Source organism: Microcaecilia unicolor, chromosome 13, assembly GCF_901765095.1.
Source record: "Microcaecilia unicolor chromosome 13, aMicUni1.1, whole genome shotgun sequence".
In the NCBI taxonomy this organism is placed as follows: Eukaryota; Metazoa; Chordata; class Amphibia; order Gymnophiona; family Siphonopidae; genus Microcaecilia; species Microcaecilia unicolor.
Genome location: NC_044043.1, coordinates 73,089,938 through 73,106,292, shown reverse-complemented (window position 1 = coordinate 73,106,292; position 16,355 = coordinate 73,089,938). Strand labels below are relative to the sequence as shown.

General features: G+C 43.8%; 1 protein-coding gene across 1 annotated transcript; it reads right to left on the bottom strand.

The window, feature by feature from the left end:
• Nucleotides 1–1,954: 1,954 nt before the first annotated feature.
• GABRD (gamma-aminobutyric acid type A receptor delta subunit) lies at nt 1,955–12,844 on the bottom strand. Its single transcript, XM_030185696.1, has 8 exons — nt 12,736–12,844; nt 11,265–11,332; nt 7,248–7,468; nt 5,706–5,788; nt 4,738–4,875; nt 4,138–4,290; nt 3,103–3,314; nt 1,955–2,248 (listed from the first exon to the last, which is right to left on the bottom strand). Exons 1-8 carry the CDS (start codon nt 12,842–12,844, stop codon nt 1,955–1,957), a joined length of 1,278 nt encoding a protein of 425 aa, XP_030041556.1.
• Nucleotides 12,845–16,355: the final 3,511 nt, after the last annotated feature.

Genomic DNA, 16,355 nt, shown 5'->3' with positions numbered 1-16,355 from the left:
CTGGGCTTGCTTCCCTGAGCCTCCTTTGGTGGGGGAGTGGGACAGGGGCCGCCGCAGCAGAGGCAGAACTGCTCAGCAATGTGGTGTGCAGCAGGATCTATACTGTGTCAGAGCTGCAGGACTCTCTGCTCAGTGCTGTGTGGTCAGGTACAAGTAGTTCATAGTAACATAGTAGACGACGGCAGAGAAATACCTGTACGGTCCATCCAGTCTGCCCAACAAGATAAACTCACATGTGCTACTTTATATGTATACCTGACCTTGATTTATCCTTGCCATTTTCGGGGCATAGACCGTACATGTCTGCCCAGTACTTGCCCCGCCTCCCAAACACCGGTGCTGCCGATTCTGCTATCGCTGATCCAGGGGCTGCCCATCCCGTGGCAGCTTTGGAGCAGGAGCAGTGGCAAGAGATCAGCTGCCTGTGCACAGTCTACTGGTTGCAGTGTGTGCAGTGCAAGAGAACTTTTCTGCACATGACACTCCGAGTCAACATGCATGCGCCAGTAGATCAAGTGCTCAAGGCTCTTTGCTGCTGGTTCATGCATACGTTGGACCTGCCAGTCACCACTCTGAGGGAAAAAAACCCCATTGGTGTTGGAGCCGCTCAGCAGGAGACTTTCCAACTTTGGCCGGAGTGCAGGAGATGACCCGCCAAAGCGTGAGGCAGGAGACTTGGTAGGTCTGCATATGCCCCCCTAGACCACAAGAGAGCTAGAAGGTAGGTCTGAGGGGCCTACGGGGGGGGGGGGGGGAGGGAATGTGCCTGGGACTAGCTATTGCTTCAGGGGGGATTGCGGATTGGTACCAGGACAAAGGGAGGGGGGGATTGGAGGGGCTGAGACACCTCTTTGCAGTCCTGGCCAGTATTCAGCCTACTTTCCTTTATAGATTAGGGGGCTGATGTTGAGCCAGAGGGAGGCAGCCTGCATACACGCCGCGGTCAGCGCTGACTTCAGATGTTCAATGTCAATCCGTTTCCGGTGACTGGTCTTGAATATCTGGTTTCATTTTTGGCCGCTAGAACGTAACCGGTTAAGCTGATATTCAGCGCTAACCAGCTAAGTTCCTAGTGGTTAAAGATAGGGCAGTCCTATTTAACCACCCAATCCAATGCTAAATATCGGAGCTAACCGGCTGTATCACACGATATAGCCAGTTATCTGCTATGCGCTAACCATGAATATTCAGTGGAGATAACTGGTTATCTCCCACTCAATATTAGTGGTTAGCCGGATAAATGCTATTTAACGCTGAATAATTAAATAACGTTGAATATCGGGGGGGGGGGGGGGGGTGAGGGAAGGTGCCTAACTATAGCTCTCTCTAGTGGCTTTCTCTGAATTCTGGAGGGAGATGCAGTGTGTGGTTCTGGCTGAGGACTGGCACAGTGAATCTGAGCGGAGTAAGTAGGAGGGGGATATAAAAATGGGAGGGGAGAAGAACCATCAGGTAGTTGCAAATGATGACTCATGGTGCGGGGCGTAGCTAGACACCTAACTTTCGGTCGGCCTGGACCCAAGATGGGTGGGGAGAAGAACCCCTCCCTGTCCCACAGGGTGATTTGGTCTCTCCTTGTCTCACCTGCATGCCATCTGCTATTTACAAGGTATGCAGAAGGGACAGTTGTTGGGAGTTTTCAGCTGGTGGAGCTAGGGAATCCCTGCCAGACACACCATAGGTGTGCTGCTACTGGGTGGGCCTGGGCCCACCCTTGGCTACGCCACTGCCTGATCGAAGCACTGATGCCAAAACTGATCATGCCTTGTATTCCCTACCCCCATAAAGGTTTCTTTTCTTTATCATATTTCAGCATGCAACCTACCCCTCCCTATCTTATTTGTCCTCTACAGCTTACCATATGATGACATATTTCAAATAATGTTTTAAAACCCGGTAGTTTTTTTGTTTGGTTTTTTTTTAACCTGGAGGATTGATGCTCTCTCATGTACTTTTACAATGTGTAAGAAACCCAGTAGATAATGTTTACGGCTGCAAAGGCTGCAGGGAATACTGCTCGAGCGTAAATGTCTATGGTATCCGCATCAATGGGCTTGAAGAAGGATTTTAAGCCCCCCCTCTTTGTGAGTTTTGGCTCTTGCTCCATTTCGGTTTGTCTGCAATTGTCTTCCCACGAGCTGTGCTCTCTAGCTTCTCGCTGCCTGTTGAAAACTGACAGATCTTGGTTCATGCCTGCAGTTGACAGAGAAAACAAGACTATGGCAGTTTTTCCTTTCTTCATGTTTATCTGCAAGTGAGTGGAAAACATAAAATAAACCAGTATGTTGAAAATATGCACTGGCAAAACCAACTTTGTTGTAGAAATAAAAGTGAAAAAAAAAACAAGTTGGACTATTCCTTTCATGGGATCAACTATGATGTTCATTGGGACTGGAGAACGAGCCACAAATATATCAATTTAGTCCAACAAAAAGCACATTTGTTGATCTTTATTTGTACATACTGTATCCACATGAATTAACATTGCAATTATACCTGTTTATTAAAAAAAAAAAAAAGGACATTTTAAAATAAAAATGCAAAATAAATATGATAGTGCCCTGCAATCTACAGAGTGGCCACAGGATGCCACTGCTACTCCACCAACAAACCAAAGAAAATTTGTGTTCTTCCGTAAGTCCTCATGCAATGTTCCTTTGAATGACCACTTCTGTTCCTCTGCTGGACACTATAGGAATGCCTTTACCTCTAACCCAACAGGAGTACCAAACTGATGGTCTTCACTCCCAGTCAAGGCCGGTGCTACATGGTAAGCATGGCAGAGGGGCGCCAACATTCAGGGGCACCAGAAACTGCTGATGCTTACCTGTTGTGCCGACCCTGGATCATGACACTCAACTGGCTTTAGCCCTCCCCAGCTGCCCTGCTCCTTGGACTTGGAGACTGGTGGGAGCATATTTTTTTTTTTACTGCTGCCACTCTGCCTTTAATCAAATGGGTCTGATGCGCTCCTCTGAGTTGCAAATTAACTACTTCCGGTTTCAGGAAACCAGAAGTAGTTGCAGTGATTTGTTTCTTACAGCAAAGGTTCCAAATGTGTGTGGCGTGGCTTTTAAAGAACTCTTCGTTTTCATGACTGACCTCTCTGCTCTGTTTGCTGGTTTTCACCTTCGCTTTCTGCTTTCTTAGGTAGTCAGCATTGAAGTGGGCAAACGCATACTCAACCAGGGCGGCGAAGACAAAGACATAGCAGATCCAGAAGTAGACATCCAGGGCTTTGATTGCGGAGGCTCGGGGGAGGGAAGAGCGAGCGCTGACCATTAGAGTCGTCATGGTCAGAACTGTTGTTATACCTAGAGGACACGGCAACATTTCAAGCACGAGGACTGGTAGCGCTATATAAGTGATTTATAGTAGTAATAGTACAACATGAATTTTTTCTATACAGATCTTTTTAGCCAAATGATCCAAATTCATTTTATAGGCAGATTCTGTCAGAAACATCCATGCAGCCCCCTCTGGGATAGACGGTGTTTTATATTTCATCATACCTAGGGTTACCATACGTCCGGATTTACCCTGACATGTCCTCTTTTTGAGGACATGTCTGGGCAGCCAGGCGGGTTTTGCCAATCTGCCCGTTTGCCCGGATTTCTGGACAAACGGACAGGCTGGTAGGCGGGCTTTTTCCTGCCCCGAAGAGGTCACTAGACCACCAGGGCAGTGGATAGTAAGTAAGGGGAGGGGAGGGGAATATGTGACAAGGGGGAGGGGAGGTGACGGGAGGGGAGGTGATGGGGGGCAGGGGAGGGGAATATGTGACAAGGGGGAGGGGAGGTGACAGGGGGCAGGGGAGGGGAATATGTGACCCAGGGGGAGGGGAATATGTGACAGGGGGTGGGGCATGGGCGGGACATGTGTCCTCTTTTTAAGTGGACAAAATATGGTAACCCTACACATATCGAAACTATAAAACTTTGTGAACAAATAAAAAAAGCAGTAAATCAAACTTAAATATTAATGTTCTAAATGAAGCCCAAAGTCTTAGCCACATGGTTTGATTGATTACCATATTTTTCTTCCATTGCTGCAATCTTTCACTTCCTGGTTTGATAATGGTCATAATGTTACTTTTAACTGCAGCTAGTCATAAAATTCCTACACATTTGATTTTACCTAGTGACACTCTAGCAGGTACAGCTGATTGGCTGATCCAGAAGGAGACCCAGGACATGGCCACCAAGAGGATAGAAGGCATGTAGGACTGGATGATATACACTCCTCGATTTCTCCTGAGGTGGAAGCGAAGACTGAGTCTAGGAAACTGCCCTGATGGAGATGAAGGAAAGAGGATGAACATTGTTATACTTGAGGGTAAACAGCTTCAGTTTTTTTAACCCAAAGAGCTGGATGAATTTCTAATTCTAAAGAAGTAAATGTTATTGTGTAACCTATATGGGGCAGGCTGGGGACGGTGTTTTTTGGGTGGCATTTTCCATTATTATTTCTAATGCATGGTCATTTCCTAATTTATTGGGTCCATATTTCCTTACTAGTGGATGATATGTTAGTTTGTACTATTCCTTTTTTTTATGATTGTGACTTTTAATTTTCTTCATTTCTTGGATATCCCATGAGGATGGTGATACATTAAATTTGAAATGTAATAAAGATAGAAGAAAAAAAGAGGATGAACGAGTTCCATTTGTGAGAAATTTCCCTGTCCTCTTGCAGGTCTGTTCTCAAGGCATGAGGTATCAGCTGTCCATGAATTACCAGATTTGAAGTTCATCATTTCTGTGGTGAATCTGTAATTTGTTATGGTGAACTGGGCAAGCTCCAGTTTATCCAGCCCGTGAATCTGGTGCTGACTCTCAGACCAGTGGTACAAGATGTCCTCAGATGAATAACCATCTGCCAAAGGAAAGTGGACCAAAGGACCAGCATAACAAAGAGAAAGATGGATTAAGCCAGTTGAAAAATGATATGAAAATCGGATATAAGTTCATGATCATTGCCTATGTTCTATCTTATGAAAAAAATATTCAAGTGTATTTTCCATTCATCCTGCACTGGTACTGGTGGAGGAGTCTAGTAACTAGAGCATCAGGCTGAGAACCTCAGAATTCAGATTTCGGCTCCTGTTTCTACTCTCACACTCCTTATCACCTTGGATAAGTCATCTAGGGGCCCTTTTATTAAGCTGCGTAAGCGTCTACGAGCGCCCAATGTACGCCAAAATGGAATTACTGCCCTGCTACTGTGTGGCCCTAGCGGTAATTTCATTTTTGGCGTGCATCCGCTATGCATGCCTGAAAAATATTATTTTCTGGCGTGCGTCAGCTACGCATGCTGTGGCATTTGGCGCGTGAGACTTTACTGCTAGGTCAATAGCTGGCGGTAAGGTCTCAGACCCAAAATGGACGCGTAGGAATTTTCATTTTGCCGCACGTCCATTTTCGGCAAAAATGGTGCGCTGAAAAATGATTCTGTGCACGCCCAAAACACGCGTCTACTGCAGGCCATTTTTTTGCGCACCTTTGTAAAAGGACCCCATAGTTCTCCATTGCCTCAGGTACATAACAGCCTTCTGAGGCAGGGAAATTGTCATGGCCTTGGAGAGTGGGTGGGATAGTTCTGGTATTCCTCTCATGGCTGACCAGGTTAGTATTCATGAATTCCTGGCTTCCACCATTCTAGACAGCTTGTTCTGCTCAGAATAGAGAGATAGAGAGGGTACTCACAGCTCTCCAGATCCAGCATGCATTCCTGCTCATCCATGGGATACTTGGCAAGGTCCATGTCACAGGCTACTGTTGAGGTGATCCTGTTAAAACAATAAAAACAGAACAACATTTACTAAATGCATTTTGGTCATTCTTTAAAATAGATAGATATGGTTTAGGATTTGTCTTCAGCAATATCTTTGCACAAAGTTTCTTAAATCTGACTTGCTCTAGGTACTCTACTACTTGTGCTGCTCCAAGAAAGACTAACCCCCCCCCCCCCCCCCCCCCGATCTTTTATCTTTTTTTATCCTTGCTGCACCATATGCCTGGAATAGACTTCCAGAGCCGGTATGTGAAGCTCCATCTATGGCCATCTTCAAATCTAGGCTAAAAGCCCACCTTTTTGATGCTGCTTTTAATTCCTAACCCTTACTCACTTGTTCAATACCCATGTTTTATCATTCCCACCTTAGTAATTCCCTTATCTCTTTTTTGTCCTGTTTGTCTGTCCTAATTAGACTGTAAGCTCTGTCGCATAGGGACTGTCTCTTTATGTCTAGTGTACAGCGCTGCATACGTCTAGTAGCACTGTATTAATGATAAGTAGTAGTAGTAGATATTCAAAATCATTTAACTGGTTAAATGACACTTAATCGACTATCCGGTGATATTGAGCAGTGGATAGCCAGTTATCTCTCACTGAATATCCACGGTTGGCGCGTAGGAGCTAGTTGACTATCCCCAAATATCCAATTCACATCCGGCTATGGTAAGTGGCCACAACGAGCCTCTTAAATAGCTGGTATATCTTTAGCAGTTTTAAAGTTAACCAGCTATCTTCAAATATCGACTCAACCGGTTAACTTTAAACTGGCTAAAAATAAACTGGATATTCAATGCAAGTCACCAGAAATGGCCCGGCATTGAATATTCGGGCTGACAGCTGACCGTGGGAGTTAGCCTGGCTCCCTCTCGCAGTCTGAATATCAACCCCAAAATGTTTTTGTCACTCAGTATTGCAGTAGTAAGGGAAAGGGGACTTGATGCCTTTCTGAGGTTTTTGCAGCTACATTCAAAGTGGTTTACATATATTCAGGTGCTTATTTTGTACCAGGGGCAATGGACCAGTGCAGAGTGCGTTACAGTAGTTTAGGTTTGATGCTATCATGGCATGCACAACTGAGACAAGACTTGAGCTACTACTGAAAGGTATGAGGAAAATAAATAGAATTACCCTCAAACGTTTTATGAAAGGACTAGCCGTTAAGCCCGTACCAACGGGCTAGTTTTTTGTTTTCCTATGGCCTCCCTCCCCCCCCCCCCCCCCGTCCACCAACCCTGCTCTCTCCCCTGCCGTCCCCCCAGCGTCTGTTTCCCTCAGTTCCGCCCCCTCCTTCCCTCCCTGCTCCCTCCTCAAGCCCTCCTCCCTATTGGGCTGTACTGCTGGTGGAGGCGGGGCTTGGACTTCTACACTCTCAGCGTTCCGACTCTACTGTGCATTTGCAGGTGAGTCGGTCACTTGCCGTTTATAAGTTTGATTGTGAGGTAAGACATTACCTGATACTGTACAAGATAACCCCATCAGGTTGCAGTCGGATGAGCTTGTTTTCCACAGTGACATCATGAAACCAGGCAGACTTGGCATTCACAATAAATGTGTCAGGTAGCCAGAGCTTGTCTACGAATCTGCTGTCCAAACCAAGAGTTTTGTTGGTGTGATTGTAAGACAGGCGTGCGTCCCTCCAGCTCTGTCGCAAGAATACGGTCATGGTGTACTCCTAAAACCAGGGCCAGTTAAGCAGACTAACATGAAACCAGTTTGGAAAGGGCAAGACCATTCTTAATTTCTTGGGGAGTCTTTTACAAAGGTGCGGTAGTGTCTTTTTTAGTGCATGCTAAATGCTAGAGGCACCCATAGGAATAAATGGGTGTCTCTACTGTTTAGTGCACGCTAAAAATGCTAGCACGCCTTTGTAAAATGCCCACTTGGTTTTCAGGTGTACTACCACATCTTTCAACTGCTTGAGTAATCCAGTTTGCTGCTCTGAATGGAGAGTGCTCCATGCAGATACTGCCTTGGGTGGCAACACAAAAGCTTTACTTTAGGACAGTGTGCTGATCTCATAATGTATGCACATGCATTGTTATTCAGTCAGTTCAACCAACAGCCCAAGGTCCACAAAAAAAGACTCTGTTTTTTCTGAATTTCAACTGTTTATTGCAAAATAAGTACGAGCAATTTACTTACCACATGCAGAAGCTGAAACCAAAAGTCTTTCTGCCCCAGGGCAAGAGTATTTGTTTTGGATTTTCATAGTTGCTGACAATATTGCAGAGAAGTACATATGGAGTGTCTGAAGAACGAGTTGATTTATTGAAGAGGTAAAGCAATGTGGAACATAAACTGAGGAAGTTGAGAAGTGGAGGAGTGGCCTAGTGGTTAGGGTGGTGGACTTTGGTCCTGGGGAACTGAGGAACTGAGTTCCATTCCCACTTCAGGCACAGGCAGCTCCTTGTGACTCTGGGCAAGTCACTTAACCCTCCATTGCCCCATGTAAGCCGCATTGAGCCTGCCATGAGTGGGAAAGCGCAGGGTACAAATGTAACAAAAATAAAATAGATACTATTGGAGATTCTACATGGAATGTTGCTACTATTGGAGATTCTACATGGAATGTTGCTATTCCACTAGCAACATTCCATGTAGAAGGCTGCGCAGGCTTCTGTTTCTGTGAGTCTGACGTCCTGCACGTACGTGCAGGACGTCAGACTCACAGAAACAGAAGCCTGCGCAGCTGCAAGGGCAGGCTTCTACATGGAATGTTGCTAGTGGAAGAGTGGCCTAGTGGTTAGAGTGGTGGACTTTGGTCCTGAGGAACTGGGTTTGATTCCCACTGCAGGCACAGGCAGCTCCTTGTGACTCTGGGCAAGTCACTTAACCCTCCATTGCCCCATGTAAGCCGCATTGAGCCTGCCATGAGTGGGAAAGCGCGGGGTACAAATGTAATAAAAAATAAAAATAAAAAAAAAAAAGTATGAGGGAGTCCTAGAGAAGTTGGATAGAGAAGTTCTGCATGCTCTGAGCCAAGATGAAAAATCTGCCTTGCAGGGTGGTGGGAGCAAGAAGGCTAGAGGACGAGCAAAGGTATCAATTAAGTACCTAAGACTAGGGAACAGTGCACGTCACGTAAGGGAACTGAAGGTAGCAATTGTCAGGACTTCAGTGTTTGGAAGGAGAGGGTCCCCTATCAGCACACAGATTGTAAGGACAATCAGGAAGTGCTGGTGTAACCCTTGGTTAGAACTGGGATCATTAGCAAAGGCCCTGGATGGGAGGAAGTCCAGCTAAGGAGGGTTATGAAATCATTTCCGTAAAGGAGTGCCTTGATTTGGAGAGCTACAGAGTGGGGAGGAGTTTGGCAGATATTAAACAGAAAGAGTAAATGTGGGAAAATTGTCCTTGGTTGCCTAGATCCTGAATCGTTCCAACCCCCCTGCCAAGTGACCCTTAGAAGATTAAGAGGGATTCTGTATTGCCAACTCCAGTTAAGCTGATCCAAGAGGGAAACAGAGACCATCAAGTTCGTAGAAACTGGTACAGGAGTCAGAACCTTGGGCGGATTGGGGAGTCCGACCTGTAAATGGGGCTCAGGGTATGATGAGCTCTGCCCACAGCCGGGTGTTAACCTTATGGTAATAGCAAATAAAACAGTGAGGTAGATCCGAAGAGGATATAAAATAGTGTTTATTGGGAACAGGTAAAAGATGACCCGACACAGCCGTGTTTCGGCCTGAAGGCCTGCCTCAGTGGTCTGTTGTATCTCTGATGTTATAGCAGAAATGCTTAACAACAGGAGTATAATCAATTTGACGAGCGTGCTGAGTTGCAGTGGCCATACAACCAGCAAAAGTCGGTGATGTGAGTGCTGCAAAAAAACAAAAAGGTGCTTATAACCCGCCAACTCTCCCACTAGGGATTCAAGGTGAGGTAAAACAAAGTAAAAACTGAACATACATCAGGAATCAACAAAAAAACAAATGAAAATTAAAAAGAGCAACATGATAACTTCAATAGGCATTCAAGAAAAGAAGATGAGTCTTCAAAGCCTTCCAAAAGGCAAAAGTATTCATCCAAAGGCGAATCACAATAAGAAGGCTATTCCAAATACGAACTGCTGAAAACCCAAAAAGAACGCGTAAAAATTGCTTAGGCGCACCAACTTGTGCCAGCCATTGACCTGGCATAAGCAGGACCCTAAATTTTGGTGCATCAAAGAAGGTTCTTGCTAGCATTCTATAAACGGCTTAGGCGTACCTAGGTGCCATCATAGAATTGGTACTAAGAGCACTCCAGTGTGTTGCCTATAGAGAGGCACAAAATCACAGAATGTAATTGGGAAGTAAAACCAGTGCTGGGCAGACTTCTACGGTCTGTGCCCTGATCATGACTGAATAGATATCGATGGGCTGGAGTGTAAATTTTAAGGGGCTTCAACGTTAACATCAGAAATTTTAGTACAAGAACAGTGCTGGGCAGACTTCTACAGTCTATGCCCTGAGAATATGACCACGAACAAGCGATTTTACTGGCCAGGAGCTTAAATCACTTTGAGTATTGATTTGACCCCTGTGCAGCCATGCTGCAAGTTAATTTAGACCTGAGTATTCAGTGTTAGGCCATATGTTTATGTTTATTCTACACTTGATATTATTTTGGCATCAGAACTGAATATCCAGGTCAGCAGCAGTACCCAGAAGTTCTGCAGGTACTGGTGATATCCTGTGCCATACCCAGGGCTGTTCGACAATCACTGTGGATGCAGGAACAAAACCTTTTACTGCCCCACAGGAACGGTAAAAATTTTGTTCATACAGTAAAAGTTCTCTTCCTTTCCACAGGTCTCACCTACAGGATCCTGCAGCTGGCAGCGATTCACAGTCAGAGGACATCTCCAATGGCCTTCCTTCTGCCACGTCCTGCCCTCTCTACTGCAACTTCCTGTTTAGTGTCAAAACAGGAAGCTGCAGTAGAGAGGGCAGGACGCAGCAGAAGGAAGGCCACGGAGACAGCCTCTGACTGTAAATTGCTGCAGGAAGCTAAGACCAGCGGGGAGGAGGAAGGGAGGGGAGAAAAGTGGCAGTGGCTGTGGGGAGAGCAGTGGGGGGGGGGGGGGGGGGGGGGGGGTGGTAGGGTTAACATATGGCTCCAGAAAAAGGAGGACACATTGATCCAGTCTGGGTTTAGCTACCTGAGTAGCTAACTGAGCAAAGATAGGACTACTTGCCTGGCTTGCTATGCGGGGAACTGGCACCGAATATTGCTGGTACATGCAAAAATCCTGGTTCCATCCAGACTCTGCTCCCGGACCACCCTGGCACTGTCTGGAATATTCAACGGTACTGCCTGGTTAGGAGCCATTGAATATTCCCTCCTGACCTGCTCAGTCTGATTTAATCAGACCAGAGCCTCTCCTGAGCAGTTCTGAATATTACTCCCATAATTCCTTGTGTTCAGTCTTTCCCAAGGAGGCCTATGATCTTAAGTGATGTCATCTGAGAAGTTTAACATCTTACCATGTTCACTTCAGAGATATGGTCAATGCTGGCTACTTCTATTGCCAGAGCAACGTTTACTGGAGGACCTGGAAGAAGGAGACACACAGTGTCAAATACAGGATTGCAATAGGGCAGGGGTTTTCAACCCAGCCCTTGGGACACACATAGCCAGTCATTTTTCAGAATACCCACAATGAATATGCATGACAGAGATCTGCATACAATGGAAGTAGTGTATTCAAATTTACACCATGCATATTCAGTATGGATATCCTGAAGACCTAATTCCTGACAGTGTCCCAAGAGCTGGGTTGAGAACCACTGCATTAGAGGCAAGAGCAAATAGTCGCCAAGTTTACCGGACCACTTTGGGTCCTTGGAGACAAGCAGAGCCATTCAATTGTTAACTCTGATTCCCTAAGAAAATCAGAACTCTAGTTCCACATGCAGTGGAGTGAGACTAGAATTGACTCAGCCTATCCATAATGATCCCCAACTAGTGACCCTACATGTACACCCTAGTCCTGCCTTTCATGTAACGAGAAGCCAAAATTTCTTTCTTTAGCACAATCACAATATATTTTTTGTGTCTGGTGCCATTTGCCCTAAATATGGATGCTGCTGTCTACAGAGATTCATATGTATGGCATTCCAAATGCAGATTTGTGAAGCATAAGTCATATATTCTTTATGAATAAATTTCTGAATGGGATAGTAATCCAACAAAAGAATGATCTTTTTTTTTCATCTCTGTTCAAATCTGTTTGATGCCTTGAATTGAACTAAATCTATAAAAGAAGCCTAGTGTGACCCTCCAAATTATTGTTTATCTTCAAGAACTACCCCTGATGCAGGCAAATTTGCTGAAACATGGCCCGTGTCGGTTCTTCTAAGTTGCTTCAATAAGCTACTCCCTTTATCCCACTTTTGGGCTGATGTCATTCTTTTGTTGGATTTCTATGCTGTGATGTTTATTCCCTCTGCCTTTGTTCCCATTGAATGGGATAGAAAGTCAAAAGGAAAGATGAACTTTCTAACTCTATATTGCAAAGAAAGATATTGTTACTTACAGATGCATTCAAACATTGATGAGTAAAACTGTCCCTGAAATAACAGGCTAATATTCTGCTGGGAGTATGTAGAGTCAAATCCCACTGGGTGCTTCCATGCTAAGCTCAGGTATCAAACACGGGATGTACCTCTGGACATCTTTCCATCTAGCCATCTATGCAAGGAGCTATATCACTAACAGCATATCATAAATGTATTTTTGTTATTTCCACTTATTAACTACATACCTGACAAATGTTTCATCTGGTTTACAACAAATCATATAAACACAGCACATAAAACATCATCACAGACTACACAACTTTTAATCCTGCTTCATACACCCTGATTAAATGCAGACCTAAATATCGACATATTTAGTACCTTCTTAAATTTCCCCAGGTCCTTTGCGCCCCACAATAAGATCAATCTGAGGTACCTCCAATTCCAGGTCTAAAATTCCTTGCGTATCCCTTCGTCAGGTCATCCAGGTTGGGTAACCAGGAGATTTCAATGTTGGCACCTATGTAATCACCGATATCGTTCATACCTCTGGGAAACAATAAGTTGAGGGTAAACTTTAGAATCTCATATAGGTTATTTGTATTAATTATAAACAATTTACCATTGAATGTTCTAATATCATCATCATCTTTCTTAGTCCAAACTGAGCATCAAGACAATATAACCTTCCAGTGTCAATAACTTAGAGGCCCTTTTAGTAAGCTACATTAAGCAGCTAAACAGTGTTAGCAGCATGGGAAACAGTAGTGTAGGCACTAAAAACAGAGGCTTTTGAGTTTAAAAAAATATTCGTAGGCTGCCTAATGAGTCTTATTCAAACTTCTCACGCTCACTTTTAGGGCTTTCAGATTAGGACTTCCATGCTATCTTTCAAGTCTTATGATTCCTTATTCCCCTGCCCATACATGCGTGGGATAAACATAAAGGAATCCTGTGCAGAAGAAAGGGATCCTCAGGAGCTTAGCCTAGAATGGGTGGCAGAGCTGGTGGTTGGGAGGCGGGGCTAGTGTGGGCAGACATATACGGTCTGTGCTGGGGCTGGTGGTTGGTAGGCGGGACTAGTGCTGGGCAGACTTATACGGTCTGTGCCGGGGCTGGTGGTTGGGCGGCGGGAATAGTGCTGGGCAGACTTATATGGTCTGTGCCAGAGCTGGTGGTTGGGAGGCGGGGTTGGTGGTTGGGAGGCGGGCATAGGGCTGGCCAGACTTATACGGTCTGTGCACTGAAGAGGACAGTACAAATAAAAAAAGTAGCACATATGAATTTATCTTGGGCAGACTGGATGGACCGTGCAGGTCTTTTTCTGCCGTCATCTACTATGTTACTATGTTACATACTTTACGTTCACTCAACGATCACAGCTTGGTTCTCCGCTACGGCTTTGTCTTCCCTGATCGCCCCTTTTACTCCTCAGTCATCTAGCGGGCCAACTAATTCTTTTGCCAGCTTCCTGCTTTTAATATACCTTAAAAAATGTTACTATGTGTTTTTGCCTCCAACGTAATTTTTTTTTCGAAGTCCCTCTTAGCCTTCCTTATTAGCGCTTTGCATTTGACTTGACATTCCTTATGCTGTTTCTTATTATTTTCAGTCGGCTCCTTCTTCCATTTTCTGAAGGATTTTCTTTTAGCTCTAATAGCTTCCTTCACCTCACTTTTTAACCACGCCAGCTGTCGTTTGGTCTTCCGCCCTCCTTTATTAATACGCGGAATATATTTGGCCTGGGCTTCCAGGATGGTGTTTTTGAACAGCATCCATGCCTGATGTAAATTTTTGACCCTTGCAGTCGCTCCTCTAAGTTGTTTTTTCACCGTTCGTCTCATTTTATCATAGTCTCCTTTTTTAAAGTTAAACGCTAACGTATTTGATTTCCTATGTATACTTACTTCAAAGCTAATATCAAATCCGATCATATTATGATCACTGTTATCAAGCAGCCCTGGCACCATTACCTCCCACACCAGATCATGTGCTCCACTAAGGACTAGGTCTAGAATTTTTCCTTCTCTCGTCGGCTCCTGTACCAGCTGCTCCACAAAGCTATCCTTGATTTCATCAAGGAATTTTACCTCCCTAGCGTGCCCCAATGTTACATTTACCCAGTCAATATTGGGGTAAATGAAATCACCCATTATTATTGTGTTGCCCAGTTTGTTCGCATCCCTAATTTCCTTTAACATTTCTGCATCCATCTGTTCATCCTGGCCAGGCGGACAGTAGTACACTCCTATCACTATCCTTTTCCCCTTTACGCATGGAATTTCAATCCACAGTGATTCCAAGAAGTGTTTTGTTTCCTGCAGAATTTTCAATCTATTTGATTCAAGGCTCTCGTTAATATACAATGCTACCCCTCCACCAATTCGATCCACCCTATCACTACGATATAATTTGTACCCCGGTATGACAGTGTCCCACTGGTTATCCTCCTTCCACCAGGTCTCCGAGATGCCTATTATATCTAATTTTTCATTTAGTGCAATATATTCGAACTCTCCCATCTTATTTCTTAGGCTCCTGGCATTCACATATAGACATTTCAAAGTATGTTTGTTGTTCCTGTTTACATGATGCTTAGTACTTGACAGTATTAATTTGCAATCTTTTGTCTGATTTTTATTTTTATTTAAGGACACCTGATCTACTACGGTCTCTTTTGCAACCTCAATATCGGGATACCCTACCTTACCCTAGAGGATCTGGATTTGACCTTTCTACCTAAGAGCCTAAATTTGGCTTCCAGAACCTCTCTCCCACATTTTCCTATGTCATTGGTACCCACATGTACCAAGACAGCCGGCTCCTCCCCAGCACTATCTAAAATCCTATCTAGGTGACGCAAAACAAGGATCATTCTTCATCCCTACCCTACAAAAGTTCTGACATTTTCCTACAGAATTGTTGAAAGATCATATTAAAGGGACTGAACAGGGCATCCAATATGATTTAAATATTTAATGCATTTGTAGTAAGTCCACAGACCGTTTTGATTTTGTGGCTCATTTATATTTATGCAATAATCAGTTTCTACTTTTGTACTTAAAAATATGGAAACCACTGGATGGGTGAAAAGCTGTACTAGGTTGAATTCTTCTAGGAAATGTTTGAAAAGATTTCGTCTTCAAATCTGCATGCATGAGTTATATGACTGGCTTTGCACCAGCAGTAAATCAGGCGCAAAGCCCGTCAATACTGAAATACCTTTCCAAAATGTCCATTGATATCAGCAGTGGACATGCTTAAAAAATACTTCCGAGAAATATTGGAGATCCCAGTGGAGGGCTTTGCGCCCATCACGAGGGCCCAATATTTATCAGGGATAAAGAATTCCAAAGGTCAAACTGAAGATAAGCCTAATCTCAACTTAACAGAATTTCTGGAGAACTCTCTTGAAACTATAACTGAAAGAACAACGTTGATAGTTACTTTTGCTCTAGAACCAGATAAAAATAATATATTTCAATCTTATTTTCGACACTTGAATGATCTTTTTCTAGGGGCTAAGATCCAGGTTTTTCCTGACATTGCAAGGAACACACAAAAAAGGAGGAAGGAATTCCTTTTATATAAATCCAGAATTTTGAGTTTAGGTGGCTCTTTTGTGTTAAAATTTCCTTGCAAATGTTGTATATCTTTTGAATCTGTTAATTATGTGTTTTATACCCCAAAGAAGTTGTTGGAATTTATTGTAAGTAAAGAAAAAGAGAGAAGACCCTTGGAAACACTCCCATAGGAAGTGCTGTTAAGTCGGCTATCGGCTTCTGTTGTCCTCCCCAGCTCTGTATTTTTTCTTTTTTAATTTCCTCTATTTTTAATCCTAGTATCTTGATTCTAACCTGATATTGTGGACAAAATTAATAGAATATTTCAATAACATATTTACAATATGTAAAATATTTTATTTATATATTTCTTTATAGTTTTGCTGGATTTCCAATGCATTTATGTTTTGTATATATAAATGTAAAATTAATAAATATTAAAATTAAATAAAAAATGCTGAAATACCCATGGTGCTACCAGCAGCTGAATTTT